The following is a 21,988-nucleotide window of genomic DNA, read 5'->3' on the forward strand; positions in this document are numbered from 1 at the left end:
CTTCTCTGTACACGCTCAAGTAAATCTACATCCTTCCTAAAATGAGGCCTCCAGACCTGTACGCAGTACTCTAGGTGTGGCCTGACCATTGCCTTATACAGAGGGATAATCACCTCCTTTTCCCTGCTAGCAAAATTCCTATATATCATTGACAAAACCACATGACCTGCCCTGGCAGCCTGTCTGCATTGCTCAGAAAACTTCATGTCTGACTGCACAATTACTCCCAGGTCTTTTTCATTTTCTACCACCTTAAGTGTAGTACCACACAGTTGGTACGTTTCTCTGGGGTTACTTCTACCCATATGCAGTACTTTGCATTTGTCAAGGTTAAACTTCAGTTGCCACTTCTTAGCCCATCTGCCCAAATTATCTAGATCCTGTTGCAGTAGCACACTGCCATTACTGTCATTAACAACCCTGCCAACCTTTGTGGTTGGCAGGATTGTTAAATGGTTTGGAAGGCATCACCAAAATTACCTAATATACAAAAACTTCCCAAGAAGTACTTTATCCAGTAGCTTGTTCTACCACCCTATCTACCCTGTCTCACCATGGCCACATTGAGATTTCCCTAAGAAACTGAGGGCACATTGTGATCAATTAATGTGGCCTGGCCTTTTAGTAGCTACTACTCTACCAACCTCAAAGGGAATGGGTCTGTAAGAGTATATGATCACATCTGATTTGCATGTCATATGTTCTGAAAAACCTAAATCAGCTAACTTATGTGCCATTTGAAAAGTCTTCTAGTCACTAATGTGAGGTTTGAATCCAGACCACTGAAAACAAGGTAATGAGTCATGAAACCACTCTACAGTCATGGAGGACAATACAAGTACCCTCTCGTATAACATTAGCATTAGTAGAGGCATATGATGCAAGAAAGCAAGCTTATGCAGCATCAGCCAAAAAAAAAAAAAAAAAACCACTCCTATTTCACCCGTCCGTTTGTTCGAAATACATGTCCAGCTGAGCCTTAAATTTATTTAGGCTATCAACTTCCACAACAAGGGATGGAAGTCTGTTCTGCCAACCTACTACCTGCTAGCTAAAGGCAAATTTCTGCACATCTATCCTACATCTGTCTTTCCTCAATTTGAATTTATGCACTCTCAGGTGATTATACTGAGCAAGAGGAAGAGTCCCATCGGCATTGAGCATGCTCAAACCATTCAGGGGTTTATACACCTCTATCAGATCACCTCGCTGGTGCCTGGTCTCCAGACACTGTAATTTGCAAAACTTAAGCCTGTCTTTGTAAGAGCACCCCTTTGTTCCATTCACTAATCTCTTGTTGCCCTTCTCTGTACTCGTTCCAGCAGGTCTACATCCTTCTTAAAATGAGGCCTCCAGACCTTTATACAGTACTCTAGGTGGGGCCTGACCATTGCCTTATACAAGGGAATAATCACCTCCTTATCCCTGCTAGAAAAATTCCTGTATATCATTGACAAGACACCATCAGCTACTCTTGCAGCCTATCTGCACTTCCCAGAAAACTTCATATCTGCCTGCACAATTACCCCAGGTCCTTTTCATTCTCTACCACTGTCAGTGTAGTACCACAAAGTTGATATGTTGCTCTGGGGATACTCTTTCCCATATGTAGTACTTTACATTTGTCAATGTTAAACTTTATTTGCCACCTCTCAGCACATCTGCTCAACCTTTCTAGATCCTGTTGCAACAGCATACTGTCAGTATTGTCCTTAACAACCCTGCCAAACTTTGTATTATCTGCAAACTTGGACATTAAGCTTGATATACCTTCATCAAAATCATTTATAAATACAGAAAACAACAATGGACCCAACACTGAACCCTGAGGGATTCCACTAATAACATTAGTCCACGATGAGCAGTGTCCATTGATTACCACTCTGTCTTCTCCCCATCAACCATCCCTTTATCCATAGCAGCAATTTGCCTCCAATGTCACACTGCTCCAATTTGTGCAGAAGTCTTCCATGTGCAACAGTATCAAAAGGCTTTCTAAGATCCAAATATATAATATCAAAGTTATTTCCTGCATCCAGTTCTTTTGTGACTGCATCAGAGTATCCAATCAAATTGGTCAGGCAAGACATTCCCTTAACAAAACCATGCTGTGTCTGAGCTATAACTGAAGTCTTGTCTAGATGATCCTGTAGTGCTTCTTTAACCAGTGCCTCCATTAATTTTCTTGGAACAGAAGTTAAACTTGCAGGTCTATGATTACTTGTGTCAACCTTTGATCCTCCTTTGTGAATTGGGGTCACATTTGTACATCTCCAGTCCATGGGTACCTCCCCTGAGTCCAAAGAAGCTCTCATAATTATGGCTAAGGGTTTGCTTACTTCCTTTGCTACCTTCTTTAATATAACTGGATAGATCCCATCCACCCCAGGTGCCTTTTTTATGTTTATCCTCAACAATATCTCCTCCACTTTCCTCTCAGTTATTACAAAATCAGCTAGCTCACTGCCAGTTTACTTCACCTCTGGCATTCCCCTTCCTGAATAACTCGCCATGTGTGAATGTAGATACAAAATACATGTTTAGTTTGTTAGCCACATGAGCAGGATCATCAACAGTTGAACCATCAATATCCAGTGGACCAATTGATTCAACCCTTTCCTTCTAGAGTTTACATAGGTAAAGAACTTGTTTCTTTATTTCTTTGCAACCTTTGCCAAGGATTTCTCATAATCTGCCTTTGCCGGCTTAATCTACTTTGTGACTTGGTTATAGACCAGCTTATATCTATCATAGACTTCTGTGTCACCCATTAATTTATATGTATCCCATGCATTTTGCTTCTCTGCCATATGTCTCATTAGTTCATCTGACATCCATTTAGGCCTAAACCTTGAACAATATTTCTTAGTTGGTATGTAAAGCCTAGTAGCTTCCAAGATAAATTCTTTGAATGCTTCCCATTTTGAATTTGCATTTTATACATTTTGGATTGGAATTCTGTACAGTGGGACCAACTGATCATTAACATCATCAGTTGGTCCCACTGTATAGAATTTAAATACCGTCTCGGACCATCGTAGTCGCCTTTACGAAAGCAAAAACCCTTCCCTTTACCCCTGATGGTAGTTACCTCTTTGAGTAAATCCCACTTCAGCACACTATGATCACTGCCACCTAGTCGTTCCTGTATCTGCAGATTCTTAATGCATGAAGAATCACTACTGATAATCAGATGAAGAGTATTACTCCCTCTAGTTGCCTCCCGAACATGCTGATGTAGAAAACAATCATCCAATAAATCCACAAAAGCCTTGCTAGTGTGTGAGTGACCAACCCACAAATTCCAGTCAATTTCTGGGAAATTAAAATCCCCCATTATAAGACTCTGATTTACTGGCCCACTCTGTTTCCCTGTACAGTTTCTTATTATACTCATCAGAGTCATTAGGCCTATAGCACACTCCTACTCTCAATTTTGATCTCCCAATGCTTATGTCACACCAAACTGACTCGACACTGCACTGTCCAGCAATATCGACTGGCTTCACTCCCTTGGATTTTATGTGTTTCTTAACTAATAGCATAACCCCTTCTCCCTTCCTGTCCTATCTATCCTTTCTGTAGATGTTGTACTCTCCAAATTCCAGTTCTGCATTCCTTATATCTGTGTGACACCACATCTCTGAAATCCCAACAATATCTGCTTATGATGTTTTGAGCAATACCTCAAATTCATCAAATTTATTTACCAAACTCCTAGCTTTGTTATACACGCAAGTATACATGCACCTGTTCCTATTCTTAGCTACCCTAACACAGCCCATGTGTTTACTTGTACCACGACTCCCAGCGGTCTCTGAGATACCCTGCATGGTAGTTAGGTTCCTATAAAATTTCATGTAGTGCAAAATCGTGTTATACGGGACTAAGAACCAATACAGAAAGGGAGGTTACGTTCCTAAAGCTAACAAAAATGCACCATTCTAGATTTTGTGTATCTTCTCTCTCTTTAAAAAAATCAGTAATTTCGGTTTGTTTGCTTTTTCTTGATAGATCTTTTTAATTTTGATCATATGGAACTAATCAGTTTTGAAGCTCCCTTTTGAGCTTTGGGCTCCTTTCAGTCGAAGAATCTGCATTCAAAAAATAAGATTCAAATTGTTCGGCTAACTTTATGCCCTCCCGTATGCTTTTTAGTGTAAAATTTGGAAGTTCAGAATTTTCATCTGTGTTATAATCCTCTGAATTGATTTGGTTTACCCCTGTTGCCATTTCCACCAAATCTGTTTCTCCAGCCTCTTTTTCTGCCAGTAATTCTTGAACATCTTCAGTAATCATATCTTTTTTTTTTTTTTTTTTATTGTAGAAGCATCAGCAACTAAGGTATTGTTGCTCTGTATATATTGTCTATAAATTGTGTGTGTTCTGAGGTAATTTTTCTAGATGGAAAAAAGCTAGTTTCAGGGAGAAAAATCATGCTACTGTCGCCTGTGACTGGCTAATTCAGCGACATTGTGAAAAAGGCCCATAAAAATTCCTTCCATCCTTGATGGGGTTCGAACCCAAGTCTTTTCCATCCAGTGTAAGAAGAACACCGATCCTTCCCAGGAGGGCTTCAGTAGTCATATCATAAAAACCTTCCCCCTCCTACTGATTTAGCAAGTTCTACTATCACACCGATTCCGTCTGCACGGGTAGCACAGTGGTATTATCACCGGGTGGAAAAGGCCCAGGTTTGAATCCCATCAATGACGCAAGGAACTTAATGGGATTTTTTCACTCAGTGGCTGAGTTAGTCGGTCACAGCCGTATATATAACAAGGCTTTTCCTCACAAACTTGGGTTTTTTCATCCAGCAAAACAGGAAAATCAACCAGAGAACCCATGCAATTTACAGACAAAATAAATATATGGGTAGATGTAATTATTTACATCTACAGACCTCCAGACCTGAATACAGTACTCAAAGTCTGACGATTGCCTTATACAAAGGGATAATCACCTCTTGTCTCTGCTAGGAAAATTCCTATATAACATTGACAAAACTCCATTACCAGCTTTGGCACCTCTCTGCACTGCTCAGAGACCCTCATATCTGACTGCACAATACCCCCAGGTCTTTATCATTCTCTGTCTCCCTGAGTGTAGTATCACACAGTTGTACATTTCTCTTGGGTTACTGCTACCCATATGCAGTACTTTGCATTTCCCAGAGTTAAACTTCAGTTGCCACTTCTCAGCCCATCTGCATAACATTTCTAGATCCTGTTGCAATTACCTACTGTCTTTACTGTCATTAACAGCCCTGCCAACTTTTGTATCATCTGCAAACTTGGACATCCAGCCTGATATACCTATATCAATATCATTGATAAATACAGTCAGTCCTCGTATAGCACGATAGTTGCGTTCCTAGAAACCCTCGTGCAATGCAAAATCGTGCAATATAAACAACAGGCCCTATGGGAAAAATGGGGTTAGGTGCCGACTACCCAAGATTGAACACACATTTGTAACCAAAACATTACCAAACACAATAAATAATCGTAATAAAATACTTACACATTTTATTACGACTATTACGTAATAAAATATTGCTAATGCTTTTACTTCTATCTTAAGCAAACTTGTTTTTTTGTTTGATTTTCTATCCAAACAGATGACAGCTGTTCCATCTCTTCCAATTCTTTGTGTCTTAATCTAATGGATTTTAATTACACTTTGAGTTGTTCCTGCTATGAAAGTTTTTTGTTTTCTCTGCATTCTTTCTAATTCTCGGCGTTGCCTCATTTAGGTCTGTAGCACGTGCAATATCACATGGTCTTTCATTTCGCTCAAAGCGTTTCATAATTTCATATTTTTTCTCTATCGACAGAGGCAGACTGGCCATAAGCCTTACGGGGGAAACCCCGGTGGGCCGAAGGCCGGTGTGATTTTTGCCCTAAACCATAGTATGAGGCCACTATAAATTTTCCCGGGTAAGAATTTTTGACCCAGTCCGCCTCTGTTTATCGATATTGCTTTTCTTTTTCTCTCTGAATATGTAGTGTCTTTACCAGAATGCTTCCTTTTCACACCTTTTAAGTATTTTACTCATTTTTAGGGAACAAAGCACAATTACAAAACAAGGTTGCACGCTTGATACACATAAACAAAGCTGCGCGCGTGTAGCAACTGAATAAACAACACTGTAAAGGCTGAGATACACTATTAACACCTCACATTTTACTAAAGCACATTTCTAGGGGTTACTACCATAAAACAATTTCCAGTTGCGTTTCTGCTAGTGGAATCTGTTATAAACTGGTAGTAAACTCGATCTAATTGCATTTGCGATTATACCGATAGCTGGAATTGTGTTGGTTTTTAAGTTATTATGGTGAAATGTGTTTCCCCTTCACTGATATAAAAAACATAAATACATTTTCAGAATCTTCTCTTCATTCCTATCGTGTTGCGTTCGGTTGGGGTGATTCTGCGTTCGACTGCCATTTCTTGTAAACACAAAGGCGAATCGTGCGTAAGCGAATTCGGTTCGTGTTATATAAGATATCGTTCCCCTATTTATAAATCGTGTATGATCGAATTCGTGTAGTGTAAACACGTGTTATACGAGGACTGACTGTATTGAAAACAATGGGCCCAACACCAAGCCCTTGGACTCCACTAATAACATTAATCCACGTAGAGCAGTGTCCATTGATGACCACTCTCTGCCTTATCCCACTCACCCATCCCTTTATCTATTGCAATAACTTGCCCTTAATGCCAAACGGTTCCAATTTGTACAGCAGTCTTCCATGTGCAACAGTATCAAAAGCTTTCCTGAAATCCAACTATATGATATCAAAATTATTTTTTGCATCCAGTTCCTATTATCCGATCAATTTGGTCAGACAAGATTTCCCCTTAACCAACCCATGCTGTGTCTGACCTATTACTGCAGTCTTGTCTAGGTGATCCTGTATCACCTCTTTAACCAGCGACTCCATTATTTTCCCCAGAACAGAAGTTAAACTAACAGGTCGATAATTATTTGTCACCCTTTGCACCCCCTTTGTGAATTGGGGATACATTTACACAATTCCAGTCCATGGGGACCTCACCTGACTCTAAGGATGCTCCCGTCCTTAGATGGTACTTAGCAAGGGAAGTAAGCAAACCCTTATGGCTAAGGGTTTGCTTACTTCCCTTGCTGCTTCCTTCAATATAACTGGATAGATTCCATCTGCTGTAGGTGCCTTTTTTATGTTTAACTTCAACAATTTCTCCTCCACTTTTCTCTCCATTATTACAAAATAATTTAGCTCCCTGTTAAAGTTTAGTAAAATTCTGTCCTCCCCTTCCTTACAGAATTCCGCACTTGTGAATGTAGATGCAAAATACTCATTCAGTTTGTCAGCTATCTAAGCAGAATCATCAACAGTCGAACCACCAACATCAAGTGGACCAATCCGATTCATCTCCTTCTAGAGTTTACATAAGTAAAGAAGTCTTTATTGTTTTTCTTTGCATCCTTTGACAAGGATTTCTTGTAATCATAACCTTCTTTGTGACTTGGTTACAGACTAGCTTATATCTGCCATGAGCCTCATTAGTTCATCTGACATCCATTTAGGTCTAAATCTTGAACAGTATTTCCTATTTAGTATGAAAAGCCTAGCAGCTTCCATGATTATTTTCTTGAAGGCTTCCCATTTAGCATTCACTATTTTTAACGTCAGCTGATCCTATTGTATAGAATTTAAAAACTCTCAAACCACTGTAGTCACCTTTATGAAAACAGAAACTCTTCCTTTTACCCTTGATGGTAGTTACATCTTTAAGTAAATCCGACATCAGTACACTGTGGTCACTGTCACGTAGTGGTTCCTTTATCTGCAAATTCTTAATGCACGAGTCATCACTTCTGATAATCAGATGAAGAGTATTACTCCCTCTGGTTGCCACTCGAACATTTTGCTGCAGAAAACAATTCTCTAATAAATCCACAAAAGTCTTGCTAGTGTACAAGTGACCAACCCACAAGTTCCAGTCAATATCTGGAAAGTTAAAATACCCCATTACAAGACATTCTAATTTGCTGGCCCACTCTATTTCTCTGTTAAATTGTAAATTGTTGTTGTACTCGTCAGAGTCATTAGGCCTTTAACACACTCCTACTTTCATTTTCCCTTTCCCAGTGTTTATGTCACACCCAACTGACTCAACATTGCAGTGGCCACCCATGTCAACTGGATGCACTGCCTTATATGTTTCTTAATTAACAGCATAACCACTCCTCCCTTCCTATCCTGTCTGTCCTTCTGTACACATTGTTCTTCCCATATTCGAATTTAATTTTCTTATTATTATTATTAATTTGTTTTTATTCTTATTATTATATTTTATTATTATTATTTTTATTATATATATATTTTTTTTTTGGCTTGTGCACCATAAGCCGTAGGCTTCCTTGCACCATGTGGCCATTACTAATACTAATGCCTGCATTTGATATCTTGACCAGCACTTCAAATTTATTTACAAAACTCCTAGCATTGGTATACATGCAAATATTCATGCATCTGTTCTTACTCTTAGTTACCCTAACATAGCCCATATATTTACTTGTTCCATAATGACTCCTGGCAGTCCTTGAAATCCCTGACGCCTCAGGCTGCTGCTCGTTCCAGTAGAAGCAGTGCAAAAATCACTCTCACCTCTCCCTGTGGCTGTTTTTGGTCTATTAGTCTGTGTATCTCCCCCCCAACTAGCAGTTTTCCAACCCACCTAACACTACATCTATAGCATCAGGAAATATTCTCGCACACTTTCTGTTTAAGTTTATCCCATTATCCCATCACTATAGAAGCACTCTCTTGTTAATAAGTACAGACCACACTGAAAAAATTGTACCCCATGAGTCTTGCACAATCTCTCCAGAGCCAAAGTAATTGACAAGGCTCTCATCATAAACTTAGTCCTGTTGTGTCTGGGCAGAATTCACACTTTCAAATTTAATCTTAATTTGCGACTTTTTTCAATGTTGCTCTGTACTTATCAAATACCGGCTCTTCATCCCACAGATTTTCAGTTTGTGCTGCATATCTTTTCTATACATACTTCTGTGGGCACTGTTCTGAATTGACATCTGTAATTTCTCCACTCTTTTCTAAACAAGTCCACATTCCATAACAAGCAAGCATCCATTCACTACCAAACTCCAAACTCAACTTTTTCTCATTTATCCTTGCTACTTCTGTTTTCTGGAATAACCTTCCTTCACATGTATTTCTGATCATTACAATCCACCTAAATTCTAGTTTAATGTCAGCAATATGTTGTCTCTTTCAAACCATGCACATTATTAAGTTCTAATACTTAATACTATAAGTTCTAATACCTTTCATGCATGGCATATTCTTTAAAAAAAAAAAAAAAATCAATTTATTTATAAATTCATTTTTACACAGATAAGTTTTTTTTTAAGTTTGGATAAGTTTTTTTTTTCTTTTATTATTATTATTGTTTATGATTATTTATTTATTATTTATAATTGTACATTTATTAAATATTAACCATTTAAATGAACAGAATATACTATACTATTGAATTGTCTGATATGGACTGATATTTTGATCATACAAAGACTGATCTTGGCTTTCCATTACAAATATGCTGTAGAAAAAAAGCTTATGTACTTTAAGAGAAGCTGAGATAGATTCTTTCGGTTCCCACCCCACTCCTTCCCCAGAGTCCAGTAACCTCTGTGTATCAGATGTTTTTCACTGATACACAGAGGTTACTGTGTGAACATGATGACTTAATCTGGAAACTTAATGCCAGTCTTAAAGAATGTTGAAATACACCAGAATAGCCAACACTGAAGCAAGTGATGTGGGTTTCCATTCTTCTGAGGCCCCTGAATTCAACTTGTCCCAACCCAGGAAGTGCCAAATTGTTTTTATAGGGAGGGTGATGGAAGACAGCCAAACACCACCTTGTTAGTTCACACTGTTTCTTAGCATGAACTAACAAGTGGTTGTTTCTAAAATCCTATCAAGATAAGGATCTAAAAGAAGAATTAGGAACTATTAAGAGGATCCTAACTGAACAGTTATCCTCTAGATTTCATTAACTGTATTATTAATAAAACCACCTACCTTCCCCCTCTTGTTATCCAGTAAAAACAATTTTGCACTTCCTTGAGGTGATACATCAGCATTCCCTGTATACTGGGAATTATTAACTCCATAATTAGAGCTACTCATAAATATGATATCAAAACCTACTTCAATTTCCTAATTTCAAAAAACCTTCAATTTTCAATCCATACATACAGTGATGACTCCAAATGGTTGAAGTTGTCTCCAAATTTCAAAATTTACAAGAACCTGCAAAACCATTAACACAGCCTCTGACAAATTGATCTATGATGTGACCAGTAACCTCTGTGTATCAGATGTTTTTCACTGATACACAAAGGTGTATCAGTGATACACACTGGAAACTACGAAAAAATGGCTGACTTTTTTATAAGCTGTAGTCTGGGTTTTTCTTTAAATCTGAGTTTCTGGATATTGGGGGATCTGCTAGTCTGTTGCGGTGGATATCTAGTGCATCTAAACCATTAAATTATTTTGATACTCTGGAAGAAGACTGGTAAGAAGATATCATGGAAATGCTGAGATTCAGCTATACTATAAATAAGATTACGTCCGGTTTAATTATTGAGTAGTGTAAGTGTGCATTATTTTTTATAATAATAATATAAGCATTATAATTATTAGTTAACGATTATAATTGTTGGTTTTGGCAAGATGAGAGTTTTTTAAGGAATTGCACTAATAGGACAAATGTCGTGATTACATTTGTAAAGTTTTCTATATGCATTAATGTATGCTGTTAATTATTACCTACTTAATTATGCCTTTCATAACTTATGGAAATTATTTAGAAGCTAATTTTTATTTGCAGAACACAAATCCATTGTTTAAGCATGCTGTATCAAAGTTTGAAAACCCCATGTATAGTACACAAGCAAGTTGAATCTACCTCTTCATGTGGTAGCCATTTAGGCTTCTAGTCATAATGCCATCTGTCATCCCCTTCGAAGGAAAAAAGATGAGCTCTGTGGTACCAGTTAACATTCCATTTCTTCAGGTGCTTACAAGTTTGAAGTTTGGCTGTACTTAACTTTGCTGGAAGTCAAAGTTGATAGAATAAGATTAATTCCATAATAGTTTAAAAGAGAAAGGCTGTTGAAAGCCTCATGCCGGTTTGCTTTTCTGTATTGTAATAAATATGAACAAAAGTGCTCAAGATTTTAATCAGCTAATATACACAAAACAGCATTTAGCATTATTCAAAGCTACCTTCTCACAGTTCTCAAATGTTATTAGTAATGGAAAATGATGCCAAAAAGCAAGCTTATAAAACATCACCTAAAAAAAAAAAAAAAAAAAAAACCTACACACTTCACCCATCCATACCCTGTAAGAATTTGTCTAGTTCTTCCTTGAATTTATAGAAACCACCCACTTTCACAACAAAAGATGGAAGTTTTTTCCAATAATCAACTACCCACTGGTTGGAAGCAAACTTCTTCACATCTATCCTGTAGCCAGTCTTCCTCAACTTGAATTTATACTCTCTCGTGTGTAGTATAACATATCAAAGATGTGGCTGATTTTCATGTCTGTTCTCTGATGAGGCATTTTATGAGGACTTAAGCTTGTTGGGATGGATGACAATGATCTTAGTAAGACAGAAACTTCCCCTTTTTGGGTAGTAAGTAGCAAAAACACTCACTTTTGATACTTTAAGTATATTGGGTGACACCTTGTGATTCAGTCACCGTATTTCTGCATTTATCTTTCGAAGAAATGCAGTTGCTGATTAAAATGCTGAGGACATTTTGTTTAATAACCATGTTTAATATAATCCCATAGTAGTTGCAGTGAAGCATTTTCTTGGTAAATTTGATAACCAAAGTATTTTTTTACCTTCCTGTGAAAAAGGAATTGATGGAAAAAATAACTATATTTGTACTGCAATTATCCAATGCAAGGTGAATGAAAATCAAAATGTATATGTATGTTTTGGGAATGGAAAAAAAAAAAAAAAATAGGGGAATTGTTTACATGTTTTCTGTTTTACTCAAAACAGTTATTATAAGTGCACCTATATGTGATGCCAGTTCCATTTAGGTGAATTTTTGTAAATAAAACTTTTGTAAATAGATATTTATGATAACTGGGAACTGTTTTGTTTCCATTAAAATAGAAAAGGTAGTGAGCTTTGCCATTCATGTATGTGATGATAAATTCTAATTGATCAGTACTTTATTGCTAGTCAGGTTTTGCTGTATCAAGCAAATGTAGAATTGGATTATATCCAAATGCTTGTTGAGATATTTTGTTAAAATGAAGATTAGTGCTTCTTAATAGTATTTAAGAATTGAACATATCTATAAATGGAGTCTGAAAGGTTCCAGAAATAATCCATGTTCTTAGGCAGCATCTGTATTTATACCTTATTTGGAGTTTTTTGTACCTTGAATTCTTTTGCCAAATTCTTATCCAATGCTAAAAGTAATTTACTCTTTCATTTTTAACATTAACCTTGACTGTTATCAACGCTATTTTCACTTCTCTTTCCTTCATTAATTTTTTTTCTAATTGCATTTGCTGCATATTTCTTTTTGAATATGCATTCTAAGAGTGCTGATGGAGAAACTTTTGACTTAAATTATTTATCATAATGCAGTATAAGCCCAGTTATCCAACATCGGTTTCCAATTGCATGTTACTAATATAGATCCCTGTATTATACACGTAATGCTCATTCAACGGGCATTACTCTTACAGTGCCTGCGCTGTATAATGAAATGTCGTAATGTGAAGTTAAACTTAATTTTGCCAGCATATATGCTATACTTTATTTCCTTTGTCTTAATTTTAAAATAACCTTTCTTTTGTACTCTTATGTCTGTAAGCTTCTTGCCAATTGTAACTTTTTATAATAGATATTGAGCCAAGATTATGCTACTTTATAAGTATGGTATGATTTAAACCTTCATCAAGTCTTCTTGATGAAGACAAATATACAGTTTATTTTTAAGGTTAAAACAGCACAACTGCTTTTTCTCCAACTTTATGAACTTTTTTGGATAGCATAACAGATTGATGGATTACAGATATGATTATATAAATACACCTGCCCAAGTAAAACAGTACGTTAATAGTAACTGCTAGGCAAAGGTGGACAGACTTCATTACCCAACCAGTCACTTTTGGTATACCCAATGTAGTTTGAGAGAAAATGCTCACTTGCAATGAATGACGTAGAGTTTCTCTTAATGTTGCTCCTCCTTCACAGGAAGGAGGGACAACATTGTATCCAGGCAACAAAATATAGAAAAATGACTGCAGTGGTAGCATTTTCTTAAACTGTTTCAATACCTGCTTCGAAATAGTACCTCTTCTGTATATCTGATTAATACTTAATGTAAACAATGAATAGAGTATTTCCAATTTTTTTAAAAAATTTTTCAGATAATTTTATAATATAAATTGTATTGCTGTATGTAATGCATTTTTATTTATTTATTATTATTATTATTATTTTTTTTTTTTTTTTCAATCTTTAATTATTTAAATCACAGTCTCTTTGCAACTCGGTTGACAAGTGCAACTGTCATTTTTTGTATAAATATAATTTTTTAAACTGCCGGTTGCATGAATTTTGGATGGATGGATGGCAGTTAGCTAATTTTACTGTAGTTCTTTTATTTTGCTAAAGTAGATAGTTAGCTAATGGCTAATGAAACAATTTGTCACTGATTCCTTCTGGCTCATTAAAATGTTTTTTTTTTTTTTTATTATGAAGCCAATTACTTTTTTCTGACTTCTTAGTACTAGTAAAAGCCAAATGATCCAAAGAAGGTAGACCTTTACCACATTAGCCAAAAAAAAAAAAAAGACTGTCTGTACAACCTATATCCTTCTATTATTCAACCTTTTATCATACTTCTAGAACTAATCAGTTGTTAACAGCTTGCAGGATCTATGCTATTTATTAATGAATGTTGGCATTATGTCCATATAATTCAACAAGAATTGGTTGCATTAGCACAACTAACTGAGGACACAATCCAATCATTACAAAATCAGCTTAATACTCATCACCCATTATTATATTGAATATAATGTAAGCTAGCAGAACTAGGGACAAATAAAAAGAGATATGCCTCTCACTTCATCCCCATATACATAGGAATCAAAGGCAATAAATTAGCAGACAAATCAGTCAAACACTCTCCCAGTAGAGAAAAATGATAATATGAATTTAGATGGTCCTTGTCAGCTATGTTCCTAGAACTGCAATGGAAATGACAAACAACATGGGCAGTTTGACATTACACAAAGGGGGAAGGGATTGGTATGCATAAAATAGCCCAGATTTTCTTTAAGATCATGTTTATACTATAAAGCATTTAGGGCTGAAGCCTCAAGCTATGGAAAAGTCTAGACTATGTATAAGAATAGTGCAAAAGCATCAATAATACATAGCCACATCTGAATTAACAGAGTGTTAGCAAAATGGCATCGTTTTAAGTTATATCACGTATTGTGAATACTTTCACGAGTTGCCATGATATTGCACTACTTCGAATAAGTAACGCTTCACCTGAGGAGAAGACTAATGTTATTTATTCTCAGATGGATACCACCACCACCAACCAGACGGCACAGTTTCAGGGCTGTTTGGCCCTTCTTATACATAGTCTAGACTTTTCCATAGCTTGAGGCTTAGCCCTAAATGCTTTATAGTCTAAACACATCATACACCATCAGGCATCTCTCATATTGTGAGGTTATACTTCATAACTGTTTTGCCATCATTGCATCACTCGGGTACCTGCCCACCCACCGAAGAAGGGCCAAATAGCCCTGAAACGGTGCCGTCTGGGTGGTGGTATCCATATGAGAATAAGTAACATTAGTCTTCTCCTCAGGTGAAGAGTTACTTATTTGAAGTAGTGCAATATCATGGCAACTCGTTGTGAAGGTATTCACAATATGAAATATAACTTAAAACAATGCCGTTTTGCTAACATTCTGTTAATTCAGATTTGGCTATGTATTATTGATCATGTTTATTACTTTTAATAAAGTATAAAAATATTACTAGTAAAAAAAAAAATGGTTGCTCAACATCCCTACCCCCTTCCTCTCTCCGTGTGTCTAGCCCACTCCCTCATAATTTGTCTCTTGAATCGCCAGCTATTTTTCTCCTTAGTATAAGTTCTTATAAGTTTTATGTAATATAAGCTATAAATCAATTTATTTCTGCAGGGATTCAGATACTGTAGGCTCATTTTTCTTAAAGATAGATTTTAATTTGTTTTATTTCCTTTTCTCTTTTTTTTAAATAGAAAAATTTCATTTAAAGCAATCGAACCATCCATGACTAGCACTAAAAACTTTACATTACTACCAACTTGCTGTACACGAATGTGTAAATTTCATTAATAATAGTAAGAAGTAGATTAAAGCATCTGAAGAAATTTTTAGCTTTTTTTTTAAACCTAGTCTTGAAAACATTTAAATAATTGAAAGTAACTTTAAGGTTGAAATAAAATTTTGAGAAATTCTTAATAAATACACAAAGCAAACTGATTTAACAGCAGTATGAACTGTCACAGACCATGTGTGAACTGTCACAGACCATGATATACATGTGATAAGTGACAACAAATTAACGAAGTGATGAACAACAAGGACTTCCTGTAATCATTTTTTATTTATATTTAAAAATTCCCCACACAGATTTTAAGCTGATTATTAGAAACTTCTGTAAGAATCAATGGCAGGCAACTTCATGTGTACACACATGCATGTGCACACACACATGCATATCTACTCAAAGTAGAAGTACCTCCTGACTGCATCTTACATCATTCTTGCAACATCGAGCTTGTGGGATTAAGCACAAATTTACACTTTATTACCTTACCAGTTAAAAAATTAAATGATACATGAAAATCGGAAGAATATTTTCCACAGGTTATCAAAATAATATAAAAACAGATTTTTCAAAAATATACCTTAATTCCGGAAAATATAAGGTGTGGCCTTTACTGTTTTTTTTAAAATGAGGCATTTTATGTTGCAAGGGTAAAATATAAGGCCACACCTTGTATTTTCCGGAATTAAGGTATATTTTTGAAAAACTTGTTTTTATATTATTTTTTATTTTCTTATTTTTTTTTATGAATAGAAATTTTCATAACATTTTTATAAAAAAGTATGATTATGTCAAAAGAGATTGTTTACAAAATTGCACCCTTCTAATCATATAAGAAGCAGGGAAAAAGTCCGAAATCCAGGTAGCCAATATATTACATGCAGTGGTGCACCGCTTGATAGATTTAGGTCAGATTTTGATAGAATACATTGTCACGTGAATTAGGAATATGTACAAAATTTCAGCCTCCTATCTCTATTAGAAGTGACTGAAAAAGCGATTGGCAGGTTGACAGAACCAGTGATGTAACATAGTGTATATAATAAATATACACTTACATATAAAAAAAACTGTAGCCATTATCAACCCACTACAGGATGGAAGCCTCCTCAACAATTCACGTTGAGAGAAATGGACCATAATCTGCCACGCAGGTCCAGTGCAGGATGGCAGATCGACCCTATTCGGAAGTCAGGGGCTTGAACCTCAGTCTACTCAAGGAGCGTGTGGTAATATGTACATACTAACTAACTGATTTTTTGTGGGGGAGTTGTAAAAGTAAAAAAATAAATAAAAATAAGCAGTCAATAACAAAAAACCTTACCAAGCACAAATCGCAACAAACACAATATGTGCAATTGAGATACGGCGTAACAAGTTTATGAAGCTTATAAGATAGGAATAAAGAGATTCTGTAAATTTGTTTTTTATGATTGAAAATTTCAGTGAAGGGGTTTTTCTAGCAGGGATAAGGAGATGATTATCCTCTTGTATAAGGCAATGGTCAGGCCACACCTTGAGTACAGTATACAAGTTTGGAGGCCTCAATTTAAGAAGGATGTAGAACTGTTGGAACGAGTACAGAGAAGGGCAACAAGATTAGTGAATGGAACAAAGGGTTCCTCTCATGAGGAAAGCCGGGGTTCGAGCCCGTCACCACCAAATATGGAGGATGCGGAAAGGTCAGGGAATGACCACCGCATATTCCAGAGCAATATGGCCTTAGTTGCTAATGCTAATAAAAACCAAACAACATCATGAGGAAAGGCTTAAGTTTTGCAGATTATAGTGTTAGCATTAGCATTATTAGAGGCATTTGATACAAGAAAGCAAGCTTATGCAGCATCAGCCAAAAAAAATAAATAAATAAAAAATAACCACTTCCACTTCACCCCTCTGTTCGTTCGAAATACCTGTCCAGCTGAGCCTTAAACTTATTTAGGCTATCAACTTCCACGACAAGGGATGGAAGTCTGTTCCACCAACCAACCACCCGCTGGCTAGAGGCAAATTTCCGCATGTCTATCCTACATCTGTCTTTCCTCAATTTGAATTTATGCACTCTCAGGTGATTATTCTGAGGAAGAGGAAGAATCCCATCAGCATTGAGTATGCTCAAACCATTCAAGGCTTTATACACCTCTATCAGATCACCTCGCTGGGGCCTAGTCTCCAGACACTAATTTGCAAAACTTAAGCCTTTCTTCGTCAGAGCACCACTTTGTTCCATTCACTAATCTTGTTGCCCTTCTCTGCACTCGTTCAAGCAGCTCTACATCCTTCTTGAAATGAGGCCTCCAGATCTGTATACAGTACTCTAGGTGTGGCCTGACCGTTGCCTTATACAAGGGAATAATCACCTCCTTATCCCTGCTAGAAAAATTCCTATATATCATTGACAATACACCATAAGCTACTCTTGCTGCCCGTCTACACTGCTCAGAGAACTTCATATCTGCCTGCACAACCACCCCCGGGTCCCTTTCATTCTCTACTACTGTCAGTGTAGTACCACAGAGTTGATACGTTGCTGTTTCCCATATATAGTACTTTACATTTGTCAATCTTAAACTTTATTTGCCACCTCTCAGCCCATCTGCTCAACCTTTCCAGATCCTATTGCAGCAGCATAGTGTCAGTAGTGTCCTTGAAAACCCTGCCAACCTTCGTATCGTCTGCAGACTTGGACATTAAGCTTGATATACCATCATCAATATCATTTATGAATACAGAAAACAATAATGGACCCAATACTGAACCTTGAGGGACTCCACTAATAACATTAGTCCACGATGAGCAGTGTCCATTGATTACCACTCTGTCTTCTCCCCCTCAACCACCCCTTTATCCATAGCAGCAATTTGCCTCCAGTGCCACACTGCTCCAATTTGTGCAGCAGTCTTCAATGTGCAACAGTATCAAAAGCCTTTCTAAGATCCAAATATATAATATCAAAGTTATTCCCTGCATCCAGTTCTTTTGTGACTGCATCATAGTATCCAATCAAATTGATCAGGCAAGACTTCCCCTTAACAAAACCATGCTGTGTCCGAGCTATAACTGAAGTCTTGTCTAGATGATCCTGCAGTGCTTCATTAACCAGTACCTCCATTAATTTTCCTGGAACAGAAGTTAAACTCACAGGTCTATAATTACTTGTGTCAGCCTTTGATCCTCCTTTGTGAATTGGGGTCACATTTGCACATCTCCAGTCCATGGGTACCTCCCCTGAGTCCAAGGAAGCTCTCATAATTATGGCTAAGGGTTTGCTTACTTCCTTTGCTGCCTCCTTTAATATAAATGGATAGATCCCATCCACCCCAGGTGCCTTTCTTGTGTTTATCTTCAACAATTTCTCCTCCATTTTACTCAGTTATTACAAGATTCTCTAGCTTTCTGCCAGAGTTGAATACACCTCTTGCATTCCCCTTGCTGAATAACTCCTCATGTGTGAATGTTGATGCAAAATATTCATTTAGTTTGTTAGCTACCTAAGCAGGATCATCAACAGTTGACCCATCGATATCAAGTGGACCAATCTGATTCATCCCCTTCCTGCTAGAGTTTACATAAGTAAAGAACTCTTTGCTTTTTTTCTTTGCATACCTTGCCAAAGATTTCTCGTAATCTGCCTTTGCCTGCCTAACCTCCTTTGTAACTTGATTACAGATCAACTTGTATCTATTATAGGCTTCTGTGTCACATGTTAATTTGTATGTATCCCATGCTTTTTTCTTCTCTGCCATATGTCTCATTAGTTCATCTGACATCCATTTAGGCCTAAACCTTGAACAATATTTCTTAGTTGGTATGTAAAGCCTAGTAGCTTCCAAGATAAGTTCTTTGAATGCTTCCCATTTTGAATTTGCTGTTGGTAACATCATCATTTGGTCCCACTGTATAGAATTTAAATACTGTCTCTGTCGATCGTAGTCGCCTTTATGAAAGCAATAACCCTTCCCTTTACCCCTAATGGTAGTTACCTCTTTGAGTAAATCCCACTTCAGCACACTGATCACTGCCACCTAGTGGTTCATTTATCTGCAGATTCTTAATGCATGAAGAATCACTACTGATAATCAAATCAAGAGTATTACTCCCTCTAGTTGCCTCCCGAACATGCTGATGTAGAAAACAATCATCCAATAAATCCACAAAAGCCTTGCTAGTGTGTGAGTGACCAACCCACAAATTTCATTCAATATCTTGGAAATTAAAATCCCCCATTATAAGACTCTCTGATTTACTGGCCCACTCTATTTCCCTGTACAGTTTCTTATTATACTCATCAGAGTCATTAGGCCTATAGCACACTCCTACTCTCAATTTTGATCTCCCAATGCTTATGTCACACCAAACTGACTCGACACTGCACTGTCCAGCGATGTCGACTGGCTTCACTTCTCCTTGGATTTTATGTATTTCTTAACAATAGCATAACCCCTCCTCCCTTCCTATCCTTTCTGTAGACATTGTACTCCCCAAATTCCAGTTCTGCATTCCTTATATCTGTGTGACACCACGTCTCTGAAATCCCAACAATATCTGCCTTTGATGTTTTGAGCAATACCTCAAATTCATCAAATTTATTTACTAAACTCCTAGCATTGGTGTACACACAAGTATACATGCACCTGTTCTTTTTCTTAGCTACCCTAACACAACCCATGTGGTTACTTGTACCCCAATGATTCCCAGCAGTCTCTGAAATATCCTGCATCTTATTTTCCAGGCTGCTGCTCATTCCAATAGAAGCAGTGCAAGAATCACTTTCACCTCTGCCAGTGGCTACTGTTAATCTACAAGTCCTTGTATCCCCCCAATCTAGCAGTTTTCCAACCCACCTAACACTGCCTTGATAACATCAGCAAACATTCTTGCACCCTTTCTTTTTAAGTGTATCCCATCCCTGTAGAAGCAGTCTCTCCTGCTAACAAGTACAGACTAGGCTGAAAAAAATTCTACCCCTTGAGCCTTGCACAGTCTTTCCAGGGCCGAATTGATCGACAGGGCTCTCATCATATACTCCCTCCTATCGTGTCTGGGCAGAATTGTAACACTTTCTAATTCAACCCTAATTCACGGCTTTTTTTCAGCAGTGACCTGTACCTGTGTTTGGAGACTAGGCACCTGCGAGGTGATCTGATAGAGGTGTATAAAGCCTTGAATGGTTTGAGCATGCTCAGTGCTGGTGGGATTCTTCCTCTTGGTGAGAATAATCACCTGAGAGGGCATAAATTCAAATTGAGGAGGGACGGTTATAGGATAGATATGCAGACATTTGCCTTTAGCCAGCAGGTAGTTGATTGGTGGAACTGACCTCCATCTTTTGTTGTGGAAGTTGATAACCTAAATAAATTTAAGGCTGAGCTACACAGGTATTTGAAATGAATGAAGGGGTGAAATTGGAGTGTTTTTTTTTTTTTTTTTTTGGCTGATGCTGCATAAGCTTGTTTCCTGCATTGTATGCCTCTACTAATGCTAATTTTACCATAATAACATAAAACCCCACAATTCTGGCTAACAGTATTATTGAAAATGCAATAATATGGAGTTTTTACTAGCCATTTATAATAAGTTGCACTAACAGAAAAGTCCAATAAGCAGGAAACTGCGAATTCTTTTATGGTTATGACCTCCAGAGATCCAACCGGGCCACGTGGTCTGGTCAGTGACAACTGTAGGGTAATCTTGAGTGCTGCAGTCTCCTGCCCTGATTAATTGGCATGTTGTCCCAATTAAGCAAAGAAAGCCCTGGCTATTTTGTCAATTAGGTTCTGTTCTTTAAGATTTGCCCCAAATAAATGACTGCTCCAATTAACTGGTGACCCAAATAACTGGAATCCACTGCATAAGTGTAACCAATTTTGTTATTTTAACGCACAACAGTTAAAATAGCTGTACTCTGATTAGAATAATATCACACTATTTCTTTAAATGTATACAATTGAATCCAGCATTTCTGAAGTGACTCTTTCCATAAGCTTGAGTTGCAACAATGATGTCAGGTGTGTTTATACACCCCAGCTAAAGCAAGTATGTCCACAGTGTCTCAATGAAAGCATTTACTCTCAGCATATCTGTGACAGGGAACATAGATTCTCATTTTTAAAATATAGTACACAAGAAACAATCACAGTTCAGAAAAATTGGGAGATGGGAAAGATATAATCAAATTCCCCAGTTCAGAGGTTCCCAAACTTTCTTGGTTCAAGGTGCCCTTAGTGTCTCAGTAATTTTTTCACGGCACCCCTAGGCCAAAAGAAATACCTAACAGTTCCATTTATTGAGTAGTTAGGTCCAAACAAATTAATAAGTAATGTTGAAACTGTGAACTACCTAGAGTTAGTATTTCACATGGTGTTGGACAGATGTCAAGTATCACTGTGTTTCCCTCGAAAATTTAAACTATCCAGCGGTGCCCCTGTGAGTTCGCTGGGACTCCGCAGCACGCAGTTTGGGAACCGCTGCCCTGGTTACTGGCATGCTATAGCCACAGGAGCTGATATGCCAT

At 37.2% G+C, this 21,988-nt stretch overlaps 1 protein-coding gene across 1 annotated transcript in view; it reads left to right on the plus strand.

The window, feature by feature from the left end:
- The window catches only part of LOC150090443 (integrin beta-PS-like), a 268,161-nt gene extending 256,760 nt beyond the window's left edge, over window positions 1-11,401 (plus strand). The window contains exon 22 of the mRNA XM_090389885.1: window positions 10,921-11,401. Within this exon, the coding sequence (XP_090246011.1) occupies window positions 10,921-10,992 (72 nt within the window). The 3' untranslated portion in view covers window positions 10,993-11,401. The remainder of the gene's footprint in view (window positions 1-10,920) is intronic.
- The last annotated feature ends 10,587 nt before the right edge of the window (window positions 11,402-21,988 follow it).

Source organism: Mastigoproctus giganteus, chromosome 2, assembly GCF_048544385.1.
Source record: "Mastigoproctus giganteus isolate SK-2022 chromosome 2, ASM4854438v1, whole genome shotgun sequence".
Lineage (NCBI taxonomy): Eukaryota > Metazoa > Arthropoda > Arachnida > Uropygi > Thelyphonidae > Mastigoproctus > Mastigoproctus giganteus.